Source organism: Cyberlindnera jadinii (assembly GCF_001661405.1).
Source record: "Cyberlindnera jadinii NRRL Y-1542 unplaced genomic scaffold CYBJAscaffold_2, whole genome shotgun sequence".
In the NCBI taxonomy this organism is placed as follows: domain Eukaryota; kingdom Fungi; phylum Ascomycota; class Saccharomycetes; order Phaffomycetales; family Wickerhamomycetaceae; genus Williopsis; species Williopsis jadinii.
In genome coordinates, this window is record NW_017963653.1 from 306,997 (window position 1) to 329,972 (window position 22,976).

General features: G+C 43.5%; 15 protein-coding genes across 15 annotated transcripts; 5 read left to right on the forward strand and 10 right to left on the reverse strand.

The window, feature by feature from the left end:
* Window positions 1-401: 401 nt before the first annotated feature.
* CYBJADRAFT_160677 (uncharacterized protein) lies at window positions 402-2,492 on the reverse strand (the record flags this gene model as incomplete). The annotated part of the gene is made up of 1 exon (XM_020213549.1): window positions 402-2,492. The coding sequence occupies one exon, from the start codon at window positions 2,490-2,492 to the stop codon at window positions 402-404; it is 2,091 nt and encodes a 696-aa protein (XP_020072269.1).
* A 555-nt stretch (window positions 2,493-3,047) lies between these two features.
* Window positions 3,048-4,062, forward strand: VPS29 (retromer subunit VPS29; the record flags this gene model as incomplete). The annotated part of the gene is made up of 3 exons (XM_020213274.1): window positions 3,048-3,178; window positions 3,249-3,263; window positions 3,343-4,062. The coding sequence occupies exons 1-3, from the start codon at window positions 3,131-3,133 to the stop codon at window positions 4,060-4,062; spliced, it is 783 nt and encodes a 260-aa protein (XP_020072270.1). The 5' UTR covers window positions 3,048-3,130.
* Window positions 4,063-4,625: 563 nt separating this feature from the next.
* On the reverse strand, window positions 4,626-5,434 carry ARD1 (peptide alpha-N-acetyltransferase complex A subunit ARD1). Its single transcript, XM_020214299.1, has one exon. The coding sequence runs from the start codon at window positions 5,347-5,349 to the stop codon at window positions 4,732-4,734; it is 618 nt and encodes a 205-aa protein (XP_020072271.1). The 5' UTR covers window positions 5,350-5,434; the 3' UTR covers window positions 4,626-4,731.
* A 101-nt stretch (window positions 5,435-5,535) lies between these two features.
* Window positions 5,536-6,296, reverse strand: CYBJADRAFT_135425 (transport protein particle component). The gene is made up of 2 exons (XM_020213131.1): window positions 5,911-6,296; window positions 5,536-5,838 (listed from the first exon to the last, which is right to left on the reverse strand). Exon 2 carries the CDS (start codon window positions 5,834-5,836, stop codon window positions 5,597-5,599), a length of 240 nt encoding a protein of 79 aa, XP_020072272.1. The 5' UTR covers window positions 5,837-5,838; window positions 5,911-6,296; the 3' UTR covers window positions 5,536-5,596.
* Window positions 5,786-6,398, reverse strand: CYBJADRAFT_42599 (trafficking protein particle complex subunit 5). The gene has a single exon (XM_020217698.1). It carries the CDS (start codon window positions 6,347-6,349, stop codon window positions 5,903-5,905), a length of 447 nt encoding a protein of 148 aa, XP_020072273.1. The 5' UTR covers window positions 6,350-6,398; the 3' UTR covers window positions 5,786-5,902.
* A 168-nt stretch (window positions 6,399-6,566) lies between these two features.
* Window positions 6,567-7,699, forward strand: CYBJADRAFT_171171 (uncharacterized protein; the record flags this gene model as incomplete). Its single annotated transcript, XM_020216192.1, has 2 exons — window positions 6,567-6,618; window positions 6,696-7,699. 2 exons carry the CDS (start codon window positions 6,567-6,569, stop codon window positions 7,697-7,699), a joined length of 1,056 nt encoding a protein of 351 aa, XP_020072274.1.
* Window positions 7,528-8,657, reverse strand: GUK1 (guanylate kinase). The gene is made up of 2 exons (XM_020214300.1): window positions 8,518-8,657; window positions 7,528-8,327 (listed from the first exon to the last, which is right to left on the reverse strand). The coding sequence occupies exons 1-2, from the start codon at window positions 8,522-8,524 to the stop codon at window positions 7,774-7,776; spliced, it is 561 nt and encodes a 186-aa protein (XP_020072275.1). The 5' UTR covers window positions 8,525-8,657; the 3' UTR covers window positions 7,528-7,773.
* Window positions 8,658-8,902: 245 nt separating this feature from the next.
* NHX1 (bifunctional K:H/Na:H antiporter NHX1) lies at window positions 8,903-11,165 on the forward strand. Its single transcript, XM_020214301.1, has one exon. The coding sequence runs from the start codon at window positions 9,332-9,334 to the stop codon at window positions 11,120-11,122; it is 1,791 nt and encodes a 596-aa protein (XP_020072276.1). The 5' UTR covers window positions 8,903-9,331; the 3' UTR covers window positions 11,123-11,165.
* Window positions 11,166-11,170: 5 nt separating this feature from the next.
* Window positions 11,171-13,008, reverse strand: NDC1 (Ndc1p). The gene has a single exon (XM_020214302.1). It carries the CDS (start codon window positions 12,973-12,975, stop codon window positions 11,239-11,241), a length of 1,737 nt encoding a protein of 578 aa, XP_020072277.1. The 5' UTR covers window positions 12,976-13,008; the 3' UTR covers window positions 11,171-11,238.
* Window positions 13,009-13,169: 161 nt separating this feature from the next.
* On the forward strand, window positions 13,170-13,712 carry FYV4 (mitochondrial 37S ribosomal protein mS41). Its single transcript, XM_020214303.1, has one exon. It carries the CDS (start codon window positions 13,212-13,214, stop codon window positions 13,608-13,610), a length of 399 nt encoding a protein of 132 aa, XP_020072278.1. The 5' UTR covers window positions 13,170-13,211; the 3' UTR covers window positions 13,611-13,712.
* Window positions 13,688-14,598, reverse strand: HNT2 (bis(5'-adenosyl)-triphosphatase). Its single transcript, XM_020214304.1, has 4 exons — window positions 14,502-14,598; window positions 14,423-14,431; window positions 14,302-14,355; window positions 13,688-14,230 (listed from the first exon to the last, which is right to left on the reverse strand). Exons 1-4 carry the CDS (start codon window positions 14,556-14,558, stop codon window positions 13,805-13,807), a joined length of 546 nt encoding a protein of 181 aa, XP_020072279.1. The 5' UTR covers window positions 14,559-14,598; the 3' UTR covers window positions 13,688-13,804.
* CYBJADRAFT_165996 (peroxiredoxin) lies at window positions 14,591-15,567 on the reverse strand. The gene has a single exon (XM_020214305.1). The coding sequence runs from the start codon at window positions 15,524-15,526 to the stop codon at window positions 14,930-14,932; it is 597 nt and encodes a 198-aa protein (XP_020072280.1). The 5' UTR covers window positions 15,527-15,567; the 3' UTR covers window positions 14,591-14,929.
* A 704-nt stretch (window positions 15,568-16,271) lies between these two features.
* On the reverse strand, window positions 16,272-18,819 carry CYBJADRAFT_165997 (uncharacterized protein). Its single transcript, XM_020214306.1, has one exon. The coding sequence runs from the start codon at window positions 18,685-18,687 to the stop codon at window positions 16,663-16,665; it is 2,025 nt and encodes a 674-aa protein (XP_020072281.1). The 5' UTR covers window positions 18,688-18,819; the 3' UTR covers window positions 16,272-16,662.
* Window positions 18,820-18,977: 158 nt separating this feature from the next.
* CYBJADRAFT_165998 (uncharacterized protein) lies at window positions 18,978-21,815 on the forward strand. Its single transcript, XM_020214307.1, has one exon. It carries the CDS (start codon window positions 19,068-19,070, stop codon window positions 21,744-21,746), a length of 2,679 nt encoding a protein of 892 aa, XP_020072282.1. The 5' UTR covers window positions 18,978-19,067; the 3' UTR covers window positions 21,747-21,815.
* UBA3 (NEDD8-activating protein UBA3) lies at window positions 21,762-22,933 on the reverse strand. Its single transcript, XM_020214308.1, has 3 exons — window positions 22,904-22,933; window positions 22,739-22,843; window positions 21,762-22,668 (listed from the first exon to the last, which is right to left on the reverse strand). Coding segments are annotated over exons 1-3 (981 nt in total). The 5' UTR covers window positions 22,906-22,933; the 3' UTR covers window positions 21,762-21,794.
* Window positions 22,934-22,976: the final 43 nt, after the last annotated feature.

A 22,976-nucleotide genomic window follows, 5' to 3' on the forward strand; every position in this document is an offset into this window, starting at 1 on the left:
TTTGCGTGATTAACGGACAATCGTGCCCTCTGTTCAAAACACTGAGCTTGATTGTATGGGTGATCAAAATCCGATATGTCTCAAAGCTCGAGGTGCGAGTAAGCGGTCCGCAATCATCAACTACGACTAACTGCTACTTCACTTCATCTGTTCGGTTCATAAAGAATGGCCCAAGCCTTGTTGTACCGTGGGCTTCGGAATAGTTCTTCCGGACAGCTGACACCTCAGACAGTCCTATGGGATATGGACATCATGCACCACTACGATACATTCAGGCTAAAGCCGTTCGCCCTTTCACATTACGACCGAGGCCTTAGAGAATATAGGTGTAGCATCGTTGTATTCAACAAGAGAGTATCTAAAAGGTGTCTATCTCACGTAATCATCTGTTCTCATTTAGTTCACTTGGTAACATTCTGATAGTAGAGCATAACCTGTCTCTCTCTTTGATCTCCTAAATCGTCAAGTGCATCCATTCTGACTTGTTCTCTTTCATTGAAGACCTTCATGAACTCAACCACGTTGATGGAGTCGCACTCGCTCAGTTTGATGGACTCATCCCGGCAACGCTCGTTCACTTTGGATTTCAAAATTGACTTTGGATGTGTCTTCAAAGAGGACATGGACAAGTTGGACTTGTTAAATGTAGAAGGTTCTCCGATTACGTTGAAAGGCTCATGAACAACATACTCTGGACTGCCCAACTTGTTATCTGCGTGTTCTTTCGGGAGCACAGACTTGGATGGTTCATGATGATGATTGAAAGCCATTGAGCTTCTCAAAGTCTGCAGCGCTAACTTAACTGGACTTTCTTCAGTGGTTTGCCTCAAAGTTCCGGAACCATTGTAAAATACAACCTCTGAAAAGTCATCAAATTTAATTCTCGAATACAACCTTTGCGGTTCCTGCAAGATTTTGCTTCCAGACTTGTCCTGTAGCTCGACTCCAAAGAATCTTGGGTCCTGAATATTGTACGGTTTGTTCTCATCATCGGAGAGACAATCGTCGTGAGGGTGATAGATACTTTTGATCCTTTCTCCTTCAAGTATACTGGTTTTCAAGCCAGATATCATGTACCTATCCTCTCTTATTGTGGGGACTAATATTGTAACAGGTTCATAGCTGTTAACAGAACCCACGCTGGTGTTGCTATCACTTTCAGGAGGCTTACCTGTTTCATCAATTTTGCAGACATGCGGTTGCTGACAATATTCATCGTGACTGTATATCGGTTCTTTCAACTCTTCATAAAACATTTGGTTATCCATAGGCTGGTTATGAGTTTCCCAAAGCATCGTAGGAGCAAGATTATTACATATGTGTGAGGATGACTGAACAACTTGTTCTGAGCCCTTAGTAATGTGGTAGTTGGGAATATCTCGAGAACAACTGTCATGCACATTCTTATCTACCTCAGTATCCACTCCAACAGCTTGATGATTCCCTTTAAGAACCTTACCACCAATGTTTTGTTGCTGAGGTCCACTCTTTACGAAGGTATCATATGGATCACACTCAATGTTGAGATCAATAGACGATCCACTGGTATTTGTAGATTGTCCAGCCTCCTCTTCCAAGTTACTGATATCATTGTCCAGGTTTATTTCACTAGAAAACGACAACTTTGGGAATTCATACATAACCTTTTGAAGTTCTTGAAGACGCTCAAAGCTCCAGGTATTCACCTGTGGATATTCGATTCTTGTAAACTCATCATACTCCCTGGAGGAAATTGCTGTTGGCACCGAGATCCTGGTGGTTGCATTGTTATAGTTGATATGTGGACAACACGTTTCAGTTGTGCCGTCCAAAAGGTCATCATTGGTGTTACTATCGGCATCACAACTGAGGTGGAAGAATGGTGTGTATGTCAAATTAGTGCTTCGTTCACCAAGGGCCGTTTTATGCTCAGTACTTTGGGGTTTCCATCTGAACCATGACTTAATCATAGCCCTTTTCCTTTTCTTAAACTGGATACTAGATTCAATAGTTTGCTCTCCTCTACACTCAAGTTCTGGGGTCGCACCTCTCTTTCTCGACGTTGTTGACAAAGCTGTCATCATATCGACCTCCTTAGTCACCTCCAAAATAGAATTAGCAACAGAAGTATGTCTGTAAGCAGGTATTTCTTCACTGCTTATCGAAGTTAAAAGCTTGACAGTAATACCTTTCGATGCTGATTGGTGTACCACATCGTTGGACAAAGCTTTCTCCTTTGAAAGAGCCAATTCATGAAAAGGAAACTTGAATTTGGTTTTGAGACTATGATACGTGCTTTTAGGCACAGTAGACCTCCAAGTATGTGACGTGTGATGAACAAAACTTCCCCTTCTGAAGATACCATGGTGGCGACATTTATCTATTGGCACATGAGCTGTATCAACATCATCTGAACTGCCATTCTTGCTCATAGAATCACCAGTATCACAATATGAAGCTCTCAGTCCTTGCCAAATAGTGGAAGAATCTTCTTCTTTTCCTGTAAAATACATGGGAATAGCAACTAGCAAAGTGCAGTAGTAAAATGAACACCCTAAACAGCCAGCTTACGAGTTTCCGCTAAAAGGTAGGAAATGAATTCCATGAATAGTTTAGAAAACTATTGAATCATCAATCGAAATCATATCATCTTTGTGTAGTTTTCACCATTTGTGAGTGGTACAAAAAGCAGTCCTATGGTAGTTTGAGGACATGGGAACATATAAGTGAGTGTCCAGAACGCACGGAATGGCCCCTGCTTGTAGCTGACTCATTGAGCTACTTTGAGGGCATCTTAACAGAGACTAGAAACAACTCCAAAAGCAAAAAAGAGCGTGAATGGCGTATCCAACAAGGAAAACTTCCAGTAATATCCAATTCAAAGTCTTCAATTATCAAGTTCAAAAGATCAACGCATAAATTATGCACACCGTCGCGTTGGTCTTGCGCCTACCAAAAATAAGTCACGTGATATGCGTTCTGAGCCCTGTTAACGGATCTTGAAAAACCTGGACACCATGTGTACCCCCCCTCCCACTTCTATTACATTCCTCCAGCTCACTTTCCGATCGCTTTTATATGATAATCGTATTCCTCTGGCTCTGAATTTCCACAACGCTTGTTGTTTCCAGTTATTTTAAGTACCAGTGTCATGCTTATCTTAGCTATTGGCGATTTACACATTCCAGATAGGGCAATTGTAAGTCTTTGGTGTTGTGGCATCTCAGAAGACAATCGTTTCGTTTCACAGTACTGACACCCTCAAACAGGACCTACCGGCAAAAGTGAGTTGTACCTTTCATTTTATTCTTGTGTTGTTATTTTGTTTTAAAAACGTTATACTAATATGCTTCCATCTATCAGTTCAAAAAGCTATTAGTGCCAGGAAAAATCTCCCAGGTGTTATGCTTAGGCAATGCGACTTCATCACCATCTACCCTTGAGTTCCTTAAGAGTCTATCACCAGATTTCCAAATTGTGAAGGGAGAATTTGATGATAACTCTACTCTACCACTATCCCTGGTGATTACACATGGATCCTTGAAGATTGGGTTCACCAATGGCTACACCATAGTTCCAAGAGGGGATCCGCTGAGTTTACTGATAACGGCAAGACAGATGAACGTTGATGTGTTGATATGGGGAGCAACACATAAGGTCGAAGCTTACACTTTGGAAGGGAAGTTCTTTGTGAACCCAGGAAGTGCTACTGGCGCATTCACAACTGAATGGCCTGAAATTGACGGAGTTGAAGAATCACAAAGTGATGTTGTGAAGGAGGATACCATCGAGGCATATGAAGACTCTAAAGGTGAAGACGGATCAAAGGAGACGACTGAGCCGTCCGAAACAGCTGAGCCTGAAAACAAGGAGGAGGAGAAAGAAGAACAAGGTGTGAAAAAAGTGGAGGATAAGGCAATCGAATCAGACAAAGATGGTAGTGACGAAGAAGATGAGGATAACGATATAATCCCATCGTTCACGCTGCTTGACATCCAAGGCTCCGTCATCACGCTATACATCTACACATATATCAACGGCGAGGTGAAGGTGGATAAAGTGAGCTACCGCAAGAACCAATGAACATACTGTCAAGTCCAGTAGATTAGACTAATCGATGTAGGGCTTGTTTGCCCTAACTAACCAACCCGCTGTTTTCGGTAGAGCCACGATTCCTTTTTGTGTCCTTGGGCTTTTTTTTTTCGCCCAAGAAAAACACAAAACGAGGAAAAAAAAACTTTGACTATCGAAAACTTTTCTTCTTTCTCTTCTTATTTACACTCGTTAAGCAAAGCGACTCCAATGCTCGTGACAAGAGTTGAGTAAAGTGTAAGTGATTTGATATGTGAAACAGATGGCCCTTGTATAAGACCGAGGAAGTACAATTTTTATTTAAATGATGACTTGAGTGCATTTGGCTCGAGACTTTTTGTCGATGTGGAAAAAACCACGCTACCTTACTTTTATTTCTGACAATTTGTACTTCTTTTGGGGTTTTATAATGTCATCGTTTCGAGACTTTGTGGAAAATGAGTACTAATGCATCTCAGTGTTGTATGTGGATGATCAATTCATACCTTGCGTATAATATACTTTCTCTCTCTTATGCTAATGACTGTAGATAGAACATGGTTAGTACATCCCCAATTCCGACGAGTAGGAGTTAGCTGACTACAGTGGCTACACCTATTACAACTTTTGAGGGGTGACTGTAGATGTATTTACCCCCTAGGAGCGATGAGTACATGTCTTTTATTCTTCCAGTCCTTCTAGCAGGTCCTTATCCAAATCATCCACAACTTCAGACTTTTGAAAGCTGCTTGGCAATAGGTCTTGCACTTTGAGTACCTTCTTCATGGAGTACGCATCTTCACCGTCGGCGTAATAACTCTTTTCAATGCTTAAAACTTCAAATTGTAAAGTGTCTCTATAGAGGTGCAGCGCTGCTCTATTACTCTTTCTCACGTGTAAACTGACGTATTCAGACTGGAAAGTCTCGGTCAATGCAAAGAGAGCTTGTCTCATGAGCTTCTCAGCAATACCTTGTCTTCTGTACGTTCTCATGACGGAAAGAGAAGTGATATGACCATGTGGTGTTTTGTCTTGTGAATCTGGGTCGTCATCCATCTTGGCTAAAACGTAACCGACAACTTTCTCTCCAGCAGCAACATATGCTGGATCACCTTTGACGTCTTTGGTGTAAACATGGTCTGGCAAATCAGTTGTAGTAGCAACAAATGAAGCTTCAGGCCATGATAAGATGTGATACATGTAGTACTTGAGCTGGTAGTTCTCCGGAAGGTTGTGCAAGTTGGCATTTTGCATAGCTTGGACGTCATTGATCGTCGCCTTTCGAATTGTTATAGCCATGGCTGGATGCAAATAGATGGATATACAGAAAAATACTCGAGGTTATGACTGTGTTGTATTTTGTCCTCGTCGTATTCCGTCGAAGAATTTTGTTCGTCGTCCATCGTCTTTTCTCCATTTCGACGGCCTGCTTTTTTTCTGAGCCCTTCTCACGGTCATTTTGACCATTGGGCACACCACTTTCTCCAAAACACGACGTAGATGGATGATGGCATTCTACAGAGATGTCATAAGAAGAATGTATATGTTATTTACTAAACCTAACGGCTTCTCTTTCAATGACTGCACGGTCAAACTTGACGAGGAATACGGTTCTTAGTGGGAAGCCTTCTTGCTCGACAGTGTGTGCACTAACTTCTGCTTGGAAATAAGCTGCATCCAATATGCCCTCAATGATACCTGCGGTGAAGGCACCCACGTTCAACTGTCCAAATTCCTTTGGTACTGAGATGAACTGGGATATAAGTGGTAGATTATCAGTTATCATGTCTATCAGGGGCGAGGAGGAGGGCGATAGTTAGTATCGATTTCTCACAGGGGAAGTTTGTCAGTGCTACTTACATTCCTGATCCGAGTCAGAACTCTTCTCCAATTCGTCTGCAACCTTGCCAAATAACGTCTTCCATAGCTGCGTATGTATGAATTGTAATATCTCAATGACTTTTGTCTCCCTTTTGGCGTTCTTCCCATCCCTTAGTGTAATCAACTCGAGGAATTTCGTACCGACACCGTACCCTAAAGCATTCAACTTGGCCTCCAGTTCCTTAACACCCTTTGAGCTACTCTGTACGTATTGGACAATACCACTGAATAGGAAGGAAAGGGAAGCAATGTTGACCTCTGGCGTACGACGCGATAAGGAATTGTCGTAGATGGTCTTTGCTTTTGACACCTGTGATGTATATGAAGACGGTAGTTGGATAGGACCAAGGGAAGGGTTGTACCCTGGTTTCAGCGCGGTTCTTGTAGCAGTGGAGGGTTGAATGATCTGTTGGCTCATTCCTTTTGTCTATCTTTTCTATGTATGGTCCTGCTAGTTTAGACCTGTCGATGGTGAGCAGGAAAAGCCAAACTTTTGTTTTATTTTTCTTCGTTTGTAAACACTCCACACAAAACTCCATTAAGAGACAACAACAACAACAACAACAACAACAACAACAACAACAACAACAACAACAACTGCGACAACAGCAACAACAGCAACAACAGCAACAGCAATGTTTTACACGAAGAAGCACAGATTTGCTGTATACAGAGACTTCTTCCAAGGTAACAAAGACACCGATTGCTGTACTCAAGCTCCGATGAACCTGGCAAACTGACTTTTACCGCCTTCTTTTTCAAAGACATATTGAGCGATACGTCGTACAGCTCTTGTGGGCATGAGCAGGCTGTTGATAACGCCGATCATGATGGTGACGATGATCCATTTGTTAACGATGACAACCCGCTGGATATGTTTTCTCTAAATGATATTGGACTGACTGTGAGACAAGTATCTCCATGTAAGAGGACTCCGTCACCGGTAAAGACCAACTCTCCAGAATATCGTGCAGTGATGAGACAGCCAGCGCCTGTGAAACCATCGCTATTATCGCTGATCACCACACAGCCATTGAGAGCAATTCTTGATTCATCGTCGATAGGCGACACCGCTGTGGAAATATCACAACCGCCAAGTACGTCGATTCAACTCTGTGAGTTTGAACAGCCGCCACGATCCACTTCTACACCTATTAATCCGCTCTTGGGGTCCCCTATTACGAGTAATTTGACAGCCACAACTCCTCCCAAAACTCCTCTTAGAACGCCATTGAACAAGAGACCAAACGACTATTCCACGCCTTTGTTCAGGTTTCAATCGCATGCTAGTTCGAGTCCATCTGGTATTTCGTGCGATGAACAGGAACGGCTGTTTGAATCGTTTAAGAGCCAGAGCTTTGATAGTGCCAGTCCATGTAACCTACGTCTTGTGAAGGCAAGGGAAAACCGTGCGTTTCATCATATGTCAGAGCGTATTAGAGATTCCATTGTCTTTGACAAAAGTGCTTCCCGTGAGACCAGAGACTCCAGTATGAATAGAGGGATTATGAAAACTCCAAGCTCTATGAAAGCTGGGGGCTTGGCGAAGAAGGTTAGAATCAACACCACTGTGGAGTTGATCACACCACGGAAACAGACAAGAAGGATGTCCAGTTGCCTGTCGAGTTCACCAGGTTTACCGAATGTTCGTCAACGGAAACGGGCCAAGAAGAACATTGTCGATGAACAAAAGCAGCTTGTTGAATACAAACTGATGATGGAGTTATGCTCTAAGACGAAGGATCCATTGGATTTACTTAAACGATGAAAATACTAGGCGTTTTTACGATTAAGGTGTGATTGTTCAAACGTTTACTCGTTGAAACTGTTCTAAACTTGTGTTCATTCTTGGAGGATGAAGTCCTTCAACTCTTTATAAGCCTTTTCAAGGTCGTCGTTGATGATGATTTGATCGTGGGCGCCACTCTTTGCGTATTCCATCTCTGCAGATGCAGCGCCAATTCTCTTCTCCAAGGAGTCCTGTGTCTCCGTACCTCTACCTTCTAATCTCTGTCTCAAGATCTCAATCGATGGAGGCGACAAGAACAAGTATCTTGCGTTAAGATCCGTGTTCTTAACGGATTTCACACCTTGCATATCGATATCCAATATACAAACCCTACCCAACTTGGCAACGTCTTGAACTGCTTTAACCGTTGTACCGTAATAGTTACCGGAGAACTGGGCCCATTCGATGAAGGCATTCTCATCTATCAACTTCTTAAACTCGTCGACACTGACAAAGTGGTAATCCTTGCCGTCAACCTCACCTGGTCTCGGCTGACGCGTGGTGTTCGACACTGAGAATCCAAATCTGTCTGGGTACTCTTTGAACAGTCTCTTCAGCAAGGTAGATTTACCAGCACCAGATGGACCTGAAACAACAATTGGACGGTCTGTTTGTGAGTTAGTACACGTGTGTTATTGTGGAATAGGGGAGCGGAGCGTGCGTGTATATCTTTGTATCTGATGAATTGAATCTGTATCTTCTTCATAGTATTCATTGCCCACACACAGATGGGCGGCCAGAAGACACATAGACACAGAGAATGAACTGGATGCACTCACACAAACGGTTCAACATACGTGACATGTTTATACAACGGCTTGTAAGTTGAGTGATTGAGTCAACAAAACAGTTGGGAAGGAACTAAAAAAAGAAACAAGTATTAAAGGAACCAATCGAAAAAGCAAAAAAAAAAAACATACACATCGCTGTCGATGAGAAGAAAAAAAACACATGCGCTCGCGTTTCATTTTCGTTTTTGTTGTCTCCTTTTCGTTTCTGTTTTCGTTCTTGTTTTCGTTTTCGTTTACGTTTTCGTTTTCGTTTTAGCGTTCTTTTTCGAAACAGCGGTAGGGACACACCCGTTTCCCAAGGCACCAGACGTGGTGGTCACCATCGCAACCTCATCAATGCTTAGCCCATTATCTTATCCCCAAATGGATAAATATCCGTAAAAACCATAGCACTCCACCTCAGTGCCGTAGTTATACCACAAATCCACTTCAATTGGCCCCTACCTTTGGCCCAAACCGTTGTATGAAACCTGTGCTGAAAATGTCCGGTTGTTGCTGGAATTGGCCCTGCGCCCAAGGGGACACACACAAATTTCTGGGACATTTCCCAAATCTTCCACCAGAGAGCACATTGATAACAGACGTCTCAATCTCATAGATCAAACACTTCTGATCCACTGGCTTTGGAACAAGAAGGAAAAGGAGAATAAGCAGAACACTGACACATACCATTGGGTCAATTGGAACTGAGCTACTGCTACAAGAATCAGTAAACCGGTACTTCAAATCTGGAATTAGCACTGCCATTTGGCTGAAGAGACAAATAGAGACAGAGAGACATATAGACAGAACCCGCGTGTGCTTGAGAGTGATATAGGACATGTCCAGTCTGTTGTTATTTGCTGGTAAACAGCTCTTGAAGAGAGCCCTTTCCGATGATGAGAATGAGATTCCCGATGTGACTATCCCAGATAGCGATGAATTGGACGAGTCCAATCCTGTTACAGAGGAGATCTTTTCATCGTGGGCGCTCTTCATCTTGCTAGTGCTGCTCATCATGGCACTGTTCAGCTCTTACTTCTTACAGCAGAAGAGGATTCAAGCTGTCCATGAAACAGTGCTGTCGATCTTCTACGGTATGATTGTTGGCTTGATCATCCGTGTGCTTCCCGGTCACTATATCCAGGACACTGTTACTTTCAACTCGAGTTACTTCTTCAACGTGCTGCTGCCACCAATTATTCTCAACAGTGGGTATGAGCTGCACCAGGCGAATTTCTTTAGGAATCTGGGGACCATCCTGATGTTTGCCATTCCTGGAACCTTCATCAGTGCGTGTGTCTTAGGTGTGATTCTCTACGTCTGGACCTCTCTCGGTTTGGAGAGCATCAACATCTCCTTTGTCGATGCCTTGTCCGTGGGCGCAACACTATCTGCCACTGACCCTGTTACAATCTTGTCTATATTCAACGCTTACAAAGTTGATCCGAAGCTGTATACAATCATCTTCGGCGAGTCCCTGTTGAACGATGCCATCTCCATCGTCATGTTTGAAACTTGCCAAAAGTTCCACGACAAGGAGGCACACTTCAGCTCATTCTTTGAAGGTGTGGGACTGTTCCTCATGATCTTCACGATCTCCTTGCTTATAGGTGTCCTCATTGGAATAATTGTTGCTTTGATGCTGAAACATACGCACATCAGAAGATACCCACAGATCGAATCATGCCTCGTCCTGTTGATTGCGTATGAGTCGTACTTCTTCTCCAATGGTTGTCACATGTCTGGTATCGTGTCTCTGCTTTTCTGCGGTATCACTTTGAAGCACTACGCCTACTACAACATGTCAAGAAGAACGCAGATTGCTACTAAATACATCTTCCAGCTCTTGGCCCGTTTGTCAGAAAATTTCATCTTTGTCTACTTGGGCCTGGCATTGTTCACGGAAGTGGAGCTCGTCTATAAACCAATGCTTATTATCGTTACGACAATCTCCATCTGCTTATCCCGTTGGGCAGCCGTCTTCCCACTCTCAAGATTGACGAATTGGGTTCATAGAAAACGTTCTGGAAACCCAGGAGCAGCAGATGAAATACCTTATCAATATCAAATGATGATATTCTGGGCAGGATTGAGGGGTGCTGTTGGTGTTGCTCTTGCTATGGGTATTCAGGGAGAGTTCAAATCAACTCTACTGGCTACAGTCTTGGTTGTCGTTGTTCTTACGGTGATTCTCTTTGGTGGTACCACTGCTGGAATGTTGGAGGTTTTGAACATCAGAACAGGTTGTGTCGCGGAGGATGATAGTGACGATGAGTTCGATATTGAGGCACCAAAGATCGTCACTACATCATCGGTGCTTTCAAACAGGCAATTCTCCAGACCATATTCAGATAACACAGGTTCTCGCTCAAGACAGAGCCCCAACTTTAACAGTGCAAGCCAAGAAGATCTCCTGGTTGATGACGATGCTACCAACCTTGACGATATCCCACCATTGGTGCCTAATGACGCCAATGGACCAGGTCTGGTCAGTACAGTACAGAATATTATCACATCGGACGACAGATCCAAATGGTTCCAGAGCTTTGACGAACAAGTTCTTAAACCGGTTTTGTTGGATATAGATCCATCAACCAAATCAAAAACAGGGAAAGATTCACCTAACTAAACAATTATAAACGTACAATTAGCAACATCAAAATACAGAGATTTATTTATTGGTTGTAACATTTGTTGTCCTTGTAGATTGGAGTTAGCGTAGGTCTGTATAAATAAAACCATGCATCAATATTCATGCTCGTCAGAAGCTGTTTCAAATGTCCAGTTGACAAGACGCAATACATTACTTGGGAGTGTCACGTCTTTTAACACCTCAGAGTACTTCATGGTAACTTCAAAGAAGGCATTCATCGAAAGATCATGTAGTACTGAAATCAAGTTATCTTCATCTCTATCGACAAGGTCTTCTGGTGGATTCTGTGCGAAGCGGCCACAGGACGACACGGATTGTTCCAAGATATTCATTACATCCGCAACCGTGGAAGAAACTGTTCCCTTCTTATCCTCGTCATATGCGTGAGTCGTCAATAATGAGACTGCAATGATTGCATTCCCCACAGTTACCGGTACTGGACATATTCTTTCTGTCTCGCGAAGAACGCTGTGTCTAAATGGTATACCAAACCCAGATATGATGAAAAGATGGTAATAGTCTTTTGAGGTCTTCCACACCTTCTTCAAATGAGTTATAATCTCTGCTATTGTGCTATTGTCAAAAAATCCAGAAGATTCTGATCTTAGAGGCTTGACATATAGATCACTATCTTTGAATTCATTTTCGATTGAATAGTAATCACGGCCAAAGATGTGCTGATCTCTAGAATTTCTTCTTGGTTTGACAATGCGTTTTTCCGGTTCCTTCACAAGAGTGTTGTTCACGTTGATGTTATTTACCCTGATAGTCTTTTCGCATTCTTGTAATATTTCACCCCATAGAAACTCCCTCTTGTTATTTCTGTTGTATATTGCCAATCTAGCATCAGAATCATCACTTTTTGCAATGTAAGCCAACTCTTGGAAAGCTGTCATTTTGGTAAAAAGCTTATCAGATTTCAAGCCTTCAATGAGTGTACCCAACGGGTCTGCTGATAATTCTGAAATTGCATGACCACGGTGTAAACAACCGATTGATAGATATGCGTTGAATGCCATGTTTGTCATCTCCCAACTGGCAAAGAGAACCAACGCAAAGAACAACGTCTTGAAGAAAAGGCCAAGTGTGACGTTGTAGGAAGGCTGGTTTTGGTTGAAAGGGAGAAAGAATCCCAAGATGAAGAGCACAACGTCAATGATGTACGATCTAACAAGGAGGTAGACCAAGGGTGCCGTGATGGTGGTGAAGAGAGAAAAGATGATTGTGTTTGAGATGACTTGGGGCAGTTTAGCAGCAATGGTGTTCTTTGGATGAGTATGGAAGTTACCGTATGTGAAGATCAAACGATCTTTGTCGAACACCGCGTGTTGTAGACTGTATATTAAAGAGGCATAAAAGGAGAAGAACCAATAAAACACAAACTGATCGTTCAATGGAGGATATTGGTGAATTCTCGAGGAGGTTGTAATTGGTATAGCCGTCAGGTCTTGGAACACAATGCTAAAGAACAGAGTTGCTGAGATCATATAGATGATCAATGTCCAAATGAACTTTTTATTCAGCAACTGCCCGACAACCTGACTTGCCAGAGTCTTATAGCCCAAAAAATCAACGTGGAGGTTGTTCTTCCTCAAACACGTCACCAGGAACAGACCCAGCGCTATACCGCCCGCCCTTAAAGGCATAAATGTCCAAAACCAGCTCTTCGAGGTGGGTATCGCCAGCACAATGCACAGAACCCACGATGATGTGAACAAGAACCTTGCCAACTTCTGAAACCGTGTAGAGCAGACATCACCAAATATCGAGTGGTAGTGATATGCATTGATTGTCGCGGAGACGCTTGACAGTCTCGCCGTGTAACTCATCACTGATCCTTGCCGCTCAGATGGTAAAACCCTTTGCAATGTTGTTTGTTTTGTTTACTTTTCGAAGAAGTTGAAGCGGGAAATTTCTCTCCAGATATAACCGGTAGGGACAGCACACTCTCAATGTCGTTTTTGTGGTTGAAGATGAAGGAAAAAAATGGATGAGCAAAACTGCGTTGAGATGTTGAAGAAGGCTTAAACAACGAAAGTAAACACAGCTCAGCCATCGTCAAAAGATGTTCAGCAGAAGGCTTCTACTCTCATCTCAGTGTATTGCACGTGCTTGCTACTCTACGAAAAGTGCAGTTCCACATCCTACGGATAAGATTCCGGATGTGAAGGCTTTCCTTACAACGATCGGGCGTAACTGTATAGAACACGAAGAACACTTCCCAGATTGGGAGAGCCTGTTCCACACCAGTGGCAGGGATCTAAAGGACAAAGGCATCGATGTGCAGCAAAGAAGATATATTCTTAGACAGGTTGAGAAGTTGAGACAGGGCGAGGAGGTTAAGGCCACGCAAGTGGGTAAGAAGAGTTTCTACGGCGGTGAAAGAAAGAGAAAAGAAAGAGTTGCGAGACTCGCCGCTGAGAAGAGACAAGAGAGATATGCTCACGAGGATGCTATGGCTTGAGATTTTCTCTCATGGTGTCGCTATACATGAAGAAGCATGTAAATAGGAGAGTTCTGTACATAAATGACAAATCAACAGCTAGAACAAGAGCACTCGATGTATGTTGATGTAATGTGATATGACTTCCGCTTGAAAGGGGAAAGTCACTGATGTATATAACAATAAATAAGAGGATGGCGGTATATATGCATACGCTACTGTCCTTTAGAGTACTTTTCAAACTCTTGTGCTAGCCATTTGGCTTCATTGTGCATATCCTGTGTAGTTCTTTCGTACCTTTCATCATCCGGCTTCACGACATATTTATCCAGCCTCTTTAGATTCTTGCGCTGGTAGAACTGCTTCAGTCCATCCTCAACGTCGTACTCGGAGGAGTCCATCCGCTCATAGACTTCATCGCCCATGTTATTGGCTCTATGCCTTGGAATGATATGCGTATGTAAATGAGGAATGCTCTGCCCAGCTTCCGGGCCATCTTGAATGGCAATGTTCAACGAATCTGCCTTATAGATCTTCTCTATGAACTTGTGTACCGTCTGAATCGTACGTATATAGTCAATGCTCTCTTCGTCGGTCAGGTCTTTTAACCTTTCAACGACTCGCAGGGGAACCACTAGAACCTATTCGAAGAGGGGGAAGGGTATTAGTCAATGTATAAAGTCTTTTGAAGAACAGAACAAATTCCACTTACATGGCCTGCGACGATAGGTTTCAGATTGACAAGTGCGTATGAATACTTGGACCTCTAAGTATCATCCTTCTGTTAGATGGGCTCGATAAATACGTCATGAGGCATTGGCATGTATACTTACGAAAAACACCTTACGTGAGTGATCAACTGTCAGTATTAAATCGACTTTGAACGAATCCAATGATGGAGAGTTGTCATACCTGATCGTTCACCACAAACCTTGAGAAGTAGATAAGTGTCTGAGCAGCCTTACTCATTCTGTTAAAGTGGCAGAATCTCTGAAAAAGCGTCTTAATGGTTGATCTTGTTTGCGTGTATCGAGAGTATTAGGCAGTTTGTGTGTGCTTCCGATACGTTACGGGCCATGATATTATGTAAGCAATTGTGAAAGGGCCGGGTAACGGTGTTTTCTGTTTCTGGCCTAAATGATCGGAAAAAGTAACCCAAAACGGAATTAAGTGCGTTCTCAGGTCCCCGTCACATCGAACCAATTCAACGCTGACATAGTTTAACCGCAGAGGTATATAAAACGCAATTGAGTAGGCTACAAGATTGATTATTTCACATCAAGCGAAAACGTATTCTCAATTCCACTGTATAGATTTTATAGAAGATAAAGCAATTGAGTTTACTTGTTGGCCTCCTCGAAGTATTGCTTGGAAGCCTCAACCTCTGGCTTGATGGTCAACTGACCTGGAGTCCAGTTACATGGCAAAACCTCACCGTTCTCCTCGGTCCATTGGAAGGCCTCCAACAATCTGTAGGTCTCCTCAACGTTTCTACCGACTGGCAAATCGTTGATGGTGGATTGTCTAACGTTACCCTTTGGATCGATGATGAAGATACCTCTCAAGGCAACACCAGCTTCCTCGATCAAGACACCGTAGTCCTTAGAAAGGGAGTGGTTGGTGTCGGCAACCAATGGGATGTCGACTGGACCCAAACCACCATCCTTTCTGGCAACGTTGGTCCAGGCCAAGAGGGAGTACTCAGAGTCGGTAGAAGCAAACAAGATTTGAGCACCCTTCTCAGCAAACTTCTTAGCAGCCTCGGAGTAGGCAATGATCTCAGTTGGACAGACAAAGGTGAAAGCCAATGGGATGAAGGCCAAAACAACCCACTTACCCTCGGCAAGGTATTTGTCAAGGGAAACCTCCTCGAACAAACCGTCAACGACGGCGGTCTTGGTGAACTTTGGAGCTGGCTTTTGAACTTGGGCGACCATTGTGGTATAATTTATAAGTGTATAGAGATAAGAGATCTATAGAGTTTAGAAGAAATCGAAAGGAAAGAGAAAAAAAGGAAGGGGTAGATATTTCTTAAAACTGGGACACGCCGGGGTTTATATACCTGTGCCTGTGCAAGTTGTGACGTTACGCGATCTCTAAATTTCCCATTGCCCAAAAAAGGCCCGCCCAAAGCGACACAGCGAACGTTCTGGACGGGCTACAGCTGACAAAAATCACATCTGTAAGAACGAGAGAAAATAAGCCCAGGGGGAAATTAGGGTAAGGGAGCCTTGGAAGCGTTTACGACTGAAAAGGCGACCGGGAGAGACACACAGAAAATACGGGTGTTTAGTACAGAGGGGATTGTAGGAAGGCAATTGGCCTTGTACGGTGTGCTACTTCACGCGGAAATGGCAATTAATATGATATGGTTTCACACCCAGCTTTCTACCGTTGTAGTGTTTCCAACTGCACTCTGTGGTCTGGGACTCGCCATGGCCAAAATGATTAATCAACGCCTATCGCGAATAGGCTGGAGAAGGGCCTAATTAGGTGCATGCGAAGAGAGTTTATCAGAAGTATTCGTAGAGGGAGGGTACTTTGAACGGATATTGGGTGTAACCGCAACGACAGGCACTGTAGACTGCCTTGGCTGTTCTCTCAGGAACAATATAATGGCTATGTTATTACACGCTAAAGCGAACGACACCAGGAGAAGACGTGACGGAACTAACCATGTGCATGCGCGCATTAGTCCTATCTCCCGTCGCTAGTATTCTCTTCTGATCCACCTAGAACCACCCACAGACACTTCCCTGTAAAATCGCACACTGCCCGGGTTGCCACTGAATTCCAACTCTCTGGCATCGGTTCAAGCACAGGGTTCGTCTTGGGATGCGTACTTCACAGTATGCGATCCATTTGCCGACTTGGTTCAGAGTTCATGATGATGTAATTTTATAGGCAACGTTCTGCCCCGTGTGCTTTGGCGCAGGAGGCCACGGGCGCGGGAACTCAGCTGCTCCCCCTACTGAGCTGTTGGGGAAAGCCACAGTTTTACAGCTAGTCCACATCATATCAAATGTAGATTGTACAGATTGGAGTGTTAGCCCAACGTCCTATATACACGTCTTTATTCTCCCAGCTCACCTGTTTGTGAGTGCTCTTCAGCTCTCTCAGCATCTGCAGCCCTCGCAAGAAGTTCATCTTCCCGTTGTTTCTTCTCCTTGATTAACCTATTGGTCAAGGTGTGTCCAGAAGGTACGAGGGTGACGAGACATAAAAACACACTCAGCGCGAAGGGATAAATATATTGTAGATACCTTGGTAGTCTTTGTGAATTCTCCAATTCTATAGCCTGCTCCACGAGACGTGTCGCACCGTTTGTGACCCTGGACCATCCCAATTGATGCAGTAATCTGGTTGCCCTCTGGGTCAGGTTGCGAACGTGTGGGGATCCATTGTGTATGAATTGTGTAAAGAACTCACGTATTGGTTGATGTGTGAAAAGGTACGCAATTGCAACAACAGTATGAATTAGATAGATATAGTCACTATCTTCCAATGGTGAGATCAATGCACGGTAGAACATCACAAAAATTAACGTGTTTGCTGCAAATGCACCGATCGGTTCAAGATTATCTCTGATTCTCTCGAATAATCTAATGTGTATATTGTTCAATTGACCCCGATTAGCATGCTCGTTGTTCGCATCAGCAAGATGGTTGTCATCTTCTGCAAGTTCTTCCCTAAGGACAGTTTGTACAACATTTGGAACAACGATTGAGATGCCTAGTTCAGCCAATTTCTTCATACCAGCTGAAGAAACCATAATGTATGGATTTGATGGATCGGAGTTGTTGACAATGACCTCGTCAGTGGATAGCTTCACCTGTTGATGCGTATCATTAACAGTGAATTCGTATCCAAACAAAGTTTGTTCCAATGAATCAGTACTATCCGTTGTACCGATGAGCTCATTAGTCGTGTCTTCAGCTGGCAGATGCTCGTCTGTACTGTTGTTGGAATGGGCATTTTGAGTGCTAGACAGTTCAGAGTACGATGGCGAAGATATTCCAACGTTTCTGAAGTTGTCCCGGTTGATAAAAGTTGAATGTTCCAGGTTTTCCAATGCTTCCTCCTGTGGGAAAAATTCCTCTTTATCTGTATTGTTCTTGAACTGTTCTCTCAACCTCTTGATTCTCTGATGTTCAACCATAAAGTTTGGATTTGGTTCCTTTGGATAGAAATCAAAGATCTTACCTCTCTGTAAATCCTTCCAGAAGCCTGTGTGCTCATTCGAGTGATCTGGCTCTTGGATAATAAAGTGTAGAGTCATCGTAGCAATTGTATTGGGAGTGCTGATGTTTCTTATCCTTGTATCATCTTCCAATATACGACCAAAGTACAAAATCTTGATCTCACTGGTTGTGAAGTCTGGCGTCAGCCCAGCGTACATATCCAAAATGTACTTCTTAACGGTGAATATTGTTGTATCAAGGTTAACGCTCATTTCATTCGTCCGTAGTACGCCCTCTCTTGGGGACATAAGTCTCACTGTGAAATCACCAGTGACCGTCGCATAAAAGTTCAAAAGACCAAAGGGAACAGTATCCTGCTGTAAAAGGTCGTGTAATGTGACGCTATCATCCTCAATTTTGACACCGCCGTTGTACTCAAACGACGTGATATCGAAAAGACTCTCAAGATGAAGATAGTCAACGAGTGCACACTTCAACTCCTTAACAGTAACGGACATGAGTTTCCTCATCTGTAAGACTCTGCCAGTACTTGTACGGATGCCAATGTCAACCATCGATGGCACCATCTCACGCACAGCCAATTTCTCATGGACAAACTCTACCCTGATTCGTATCAGCGGGTCAGATAAGTCAATACACTGGGCCCAAACCTTGAATCGCGAGAGCTCATTGTGCTTGTAGTAAAGGTTCAACGCAGAAGGGTTGAAATTCTTCTGCTGTGTCAGCTCAAATGACCTCTGCGAGATCACTTCCTTCACGTCCTGGACCGTATTGTCCAGTGTCGTTCTTACCAGCTTGTTGGGGAACCCATCAAACAACGGATCAGAGCTCCACAACAACAACTCAACATGCTTGGCCGCGATGTCCATCGTCATATCTCTCGTACGCATCGCCATCTTCTCAAGATTATCCACACTCTTTCAGCAACCTCTGGTCTAGCGCCCTCTCCCAACTCAGCCTGGGTGTGTTTCTGTGGGACCGTTGGTGTTTTGAACTTACAAGCGTGGCCTCTACAAGCGAGCCCAACCGGCCGCTCTACGCGCGCGCGACAGCGTGCGGTGCCTTTCTGCCCAGAGTGATAAACTTTACTACACGGGACAGAGAGTGTCGATCCGAGAAAAAGTACCTCTGGCGACAAGCGCGCGCGTGTGTGCGTGGTACGCAGTTGTGACCCCAGCCTGCAACCACAAAGCCTATAAAATTCTACGTTTTGTGGCGACTTGCTCTTCATTCGCTCCATCAACTACCGCTGGCTCCACAAGGGTAAACAAAGGCAATGGATCCACAGAAGAAGTGCGGTAAGAAGTCACGCGTGAGGGTGCCCACGGTGTGTACTGTGTGTCGCCGTCGTAAGATGAAGTGTGACAAGGTCAAACCTCACTGCTCATCGTGCGTGAGGAACGGTACGACCCATTTGTGCCACTATGAAGAACAGCCATGGGCGTCTGATAACGAGCTACAGCGGCTCAAGGAGCAGGTGTTCCAACTGCAGGAGCAGAACGTTGAGCTGAAGAGGCTGTTGAACGAGCGAGCGCTCGATGAGGCGGCGCCAGTGGGCGATAGTACTGGGTTCATCATTCCAGATCAGCCAGCGTCTGACCCTTTTCTGGAGCTTGCAGAGAATTTTGACCTGATGTTGTTGAAGGAGAGTAAGATCTCTCATTATGGCTCAACTAGTTACATGTCAATTGTTGCCCAGGATCCCATCTTACGTCAAGTGTTTCAGAAATTCCTTGACGTGAAGGCAATGGGGATTGATTTTGGCAAGTATTTCCTATATGACCAGGGGTTCATTCCCATGAGAAACGACGAGTGCAGCATAACTTCGAATAATCCAATGACTTCGATCTTTGAGCAGGTAACAGGAAGCCAGGAAGAATTGGTTCAGTCGATCAGCAATGTACTACCCCCACGGAACATATTGAATGCACTAATTGACCATTTCTTTGCAGAAACATATGCGTTTGTCCCTTATCTGGACGAGGAGTCTTTCAGAAAGAATATTGAATCTTTGATATCTTCAACACCGGAAGGTAAGACCGTTCTTGTGTTGAATAATGCTTCCCAATTCGTGACTATTGCGACGTTACTCTGCGTACTTCGCTTCTCATTTTTGTCACTACCAGTCCAAACCCCTGAAAACGCACACAATGAGCTCATCCAAACAATATTGAGATCGGGTGTACAGGTTCCACCGACCTATATAGAGTATGCAAAGGCTTGTGTGGCAAATGCCGCAATTTTCAGAAGACCGTCACTGAAACATATCCAGGCTTTATTGCTTTTAAGATTGTACAGGTTTTATGCACCAGAAGATGGTGATGAAAGCTCTGACTCGACGATGTTTCTTGCATTGCTAGTCCAAATGGCCAAGATGCACGGGCTGCATCGTGATCCTTCAAGATTTGGAATGGTTCAAGATCATGCGACGGCACTTCTATGGAGAAAAATATGGTTAGGTCTACTTCATCTCGATGCGATGCAATCCTTACAATTTGGCTGCCCTTTACTCATTGATGACGAATATGATACGGAATTACCAGTGCCTAGCTCACTAGACTCTGCTATGGAAAAGTCTTGTATCGAAGCATTTGTCAAATTGAATGAAGTTACACAGCTCATGAGGAGTATGATTAAAGCTGCATCGAAGATCAAGACGCATCCGAAACGATCTGAGCTCGATACTTGTTTAAGAAAATTGGAGCACACAATATCTAAGTACCGTTCGATTGAAGATCTGACTGATTTGAAATCACCTGCAGAGACGTTTCTTTCAAAGACAAATAAGGTCAAAGAGCTCATATTGAAGTTACAGCTGTATAATCTCCATTCAGTCTTCGCCTTCATTCTCATGTTGACCTGTGATGGTGGTGAATTAAGTTCTTTCCAAAGATACGCTGCATCAACAGCTGAATCGACTTTTATCATCTTCAGATTTTACCACTACTATGCGAGGGACCCTGCCTGTTATAACAGTGCGTTGAATTTTGAGGCATTCCTTAGTGCTTCGGTATTCGAATCTGCTAAGAGATGCTCTCAACAGGCTGCATCCCTCTGTCTTAGAGACTTAGCTGGTATGTTTAACATCTCTAGGGTGTTGAACGGGTTCAATTTTGAAGATTCTAAAGGACTAAAACAGTGGTTGACACCTCTTTGTCCCGAGTTTACGCATGCTGATCATATGTTGATCCTTATTGAGCAATCTGTAAAGTACTGTTCTCTTCTATCACAGAGATACTTTGTCTGTTGGAGACTTGTATTTGTTCATAACCTTTTTCAAACATTCTTGGAGACGCATTACCCAAATAAGTTTCAAGATCTCGATGCAGCAATCAAACGTTACAATGCTTCATCAATAGATGGCAAATCGATTGACTTGGATATTCCAAGTCTTACAAATGATACCAAGCTTTTCTTTGGTGTGAACAAGGAAGCATCCGATCTTTGGCAACAACTCTTGCAAGATGCAACGGATTACATGGATTCGAAGGTTTACAAGTTTGATAGTATCACTGATCCCTTTCTCAAAGGGTCTGTTTTTGATCCAGAATCACCAGTGACATTGCAAGACTTTGATAATGCCATGAACTTCAATACTAATGACTCGACTTATCGTGCGGAATCATCAAAGGACATGACACATCGTTCTTATTCATCGAGTATTAATACAAATGACTCGACTTATCGTGTGGAATCATCAAGGGACATGACACATCGTTCTTATTCATCGAGTAATAATACCAATGGAGAAACAACTCCGCCATCAAGTACTGAAAGTGGAATTAGTGAAGGTCAATTGAACAATATGAAGTTCATGAGTACAGACGTTGCCCAAGAAATGGTGTCAAACGGAGCTGATCCATTAGGGGCTTCTGAAACCATGCCGACTGATGAAGATCTAGCAATACAGATTGCTCATTCCATGTTTGGAACAAGCAACGGTACAGGTTTTTAAGATCCAGTGTATAGTAACAAAACTTAAGGAACAATTATATACAACAGTCTATCTGCCACCACATACTGGACATGATTCCTTTCTTTCGTATGCAAAGGAATACGTAAACACAGAATCTGCTCCTGAATACATCATGAAGTTATCTAAAACAGGTGCCGAACTCGAGAGGATCTTGAATGCTTCGTTGCAACACGAAGCAGCGATGATTGCATTTGTAGATGCAATTGCCGGTATAATGTTCTTGACTACTCCCAAAACTAATTTTCTATCAACACCATCGATGTTGAACATTTGAGCCCTTTCCAGTGAATACTTTAAAATCCAGTCCACGTGTTGCGGTATGTCCATATCCAATTTTTCATTTGGAAACTCTGCCTTCCAGAGAACAGAGCTGACGTACTCGATACAATGTTCTGGTAGTCTTGGATTGTTTGCAATCGTGCACATTGGGTAAGTTGTTGATCCACTAATCGTGTCCAGTGAACATTCATAGCATGCTGAAAACGTTGGGAATATCACCTTCACCTGTCCTCTGAACCCTTCAGTTCCACCATCGATGAGTGGCTTAAGCGAATCAAACTCGTTTGGATCCACAAGCTGAACCAGCTTGTTGTTTATCCACCTTCTTGCCTCTATAGAATCCAACCCAGAGATTACCAGTGAGAATTGCCTATAGTAATCATCCTCCTTATCCTGTAACCTACCAAAATACGGCGTGATCTTCACATTCGGGAACCTCTTCATGATGAATTTGGCAGCTGTCTCTGCTTTGGATTTACCAATATCGGCTCTTCTGAACAGAAACTGTCTGTTGAGATTGGACAAGTCTATTGTATCCATATCAATAACGTGGATGTCTGTGAACCCAGAACATGCTAGGTCCTTCAATATCTCGCATCCAAGGCCCCCAGCTCCTAGTACCCTACAGCTCTTCAGTTAGTCTTCAGTACGTTTCTGAGCTTACTTGCTTCAGTCATAGTCTGAACACTCACAGTATTCTTGCATTGTGGATCGCATCAACCACATCCTGACCAGGTACAAACTCATCTTCTGCGAATGGTGATTTCGACGTCAGATACGGTACAATTGATTTGTCCCTAAGATGACGGTTAGTATCAGCTGCTATCTAGCACCATTCTTCCGATGCCATTGCTTACATTGACGACATTTGCCTTAGCTGCTCGACATCCATCTTCCGTTACAATGCGTGGTGTCACAGCTGTGCTGTCT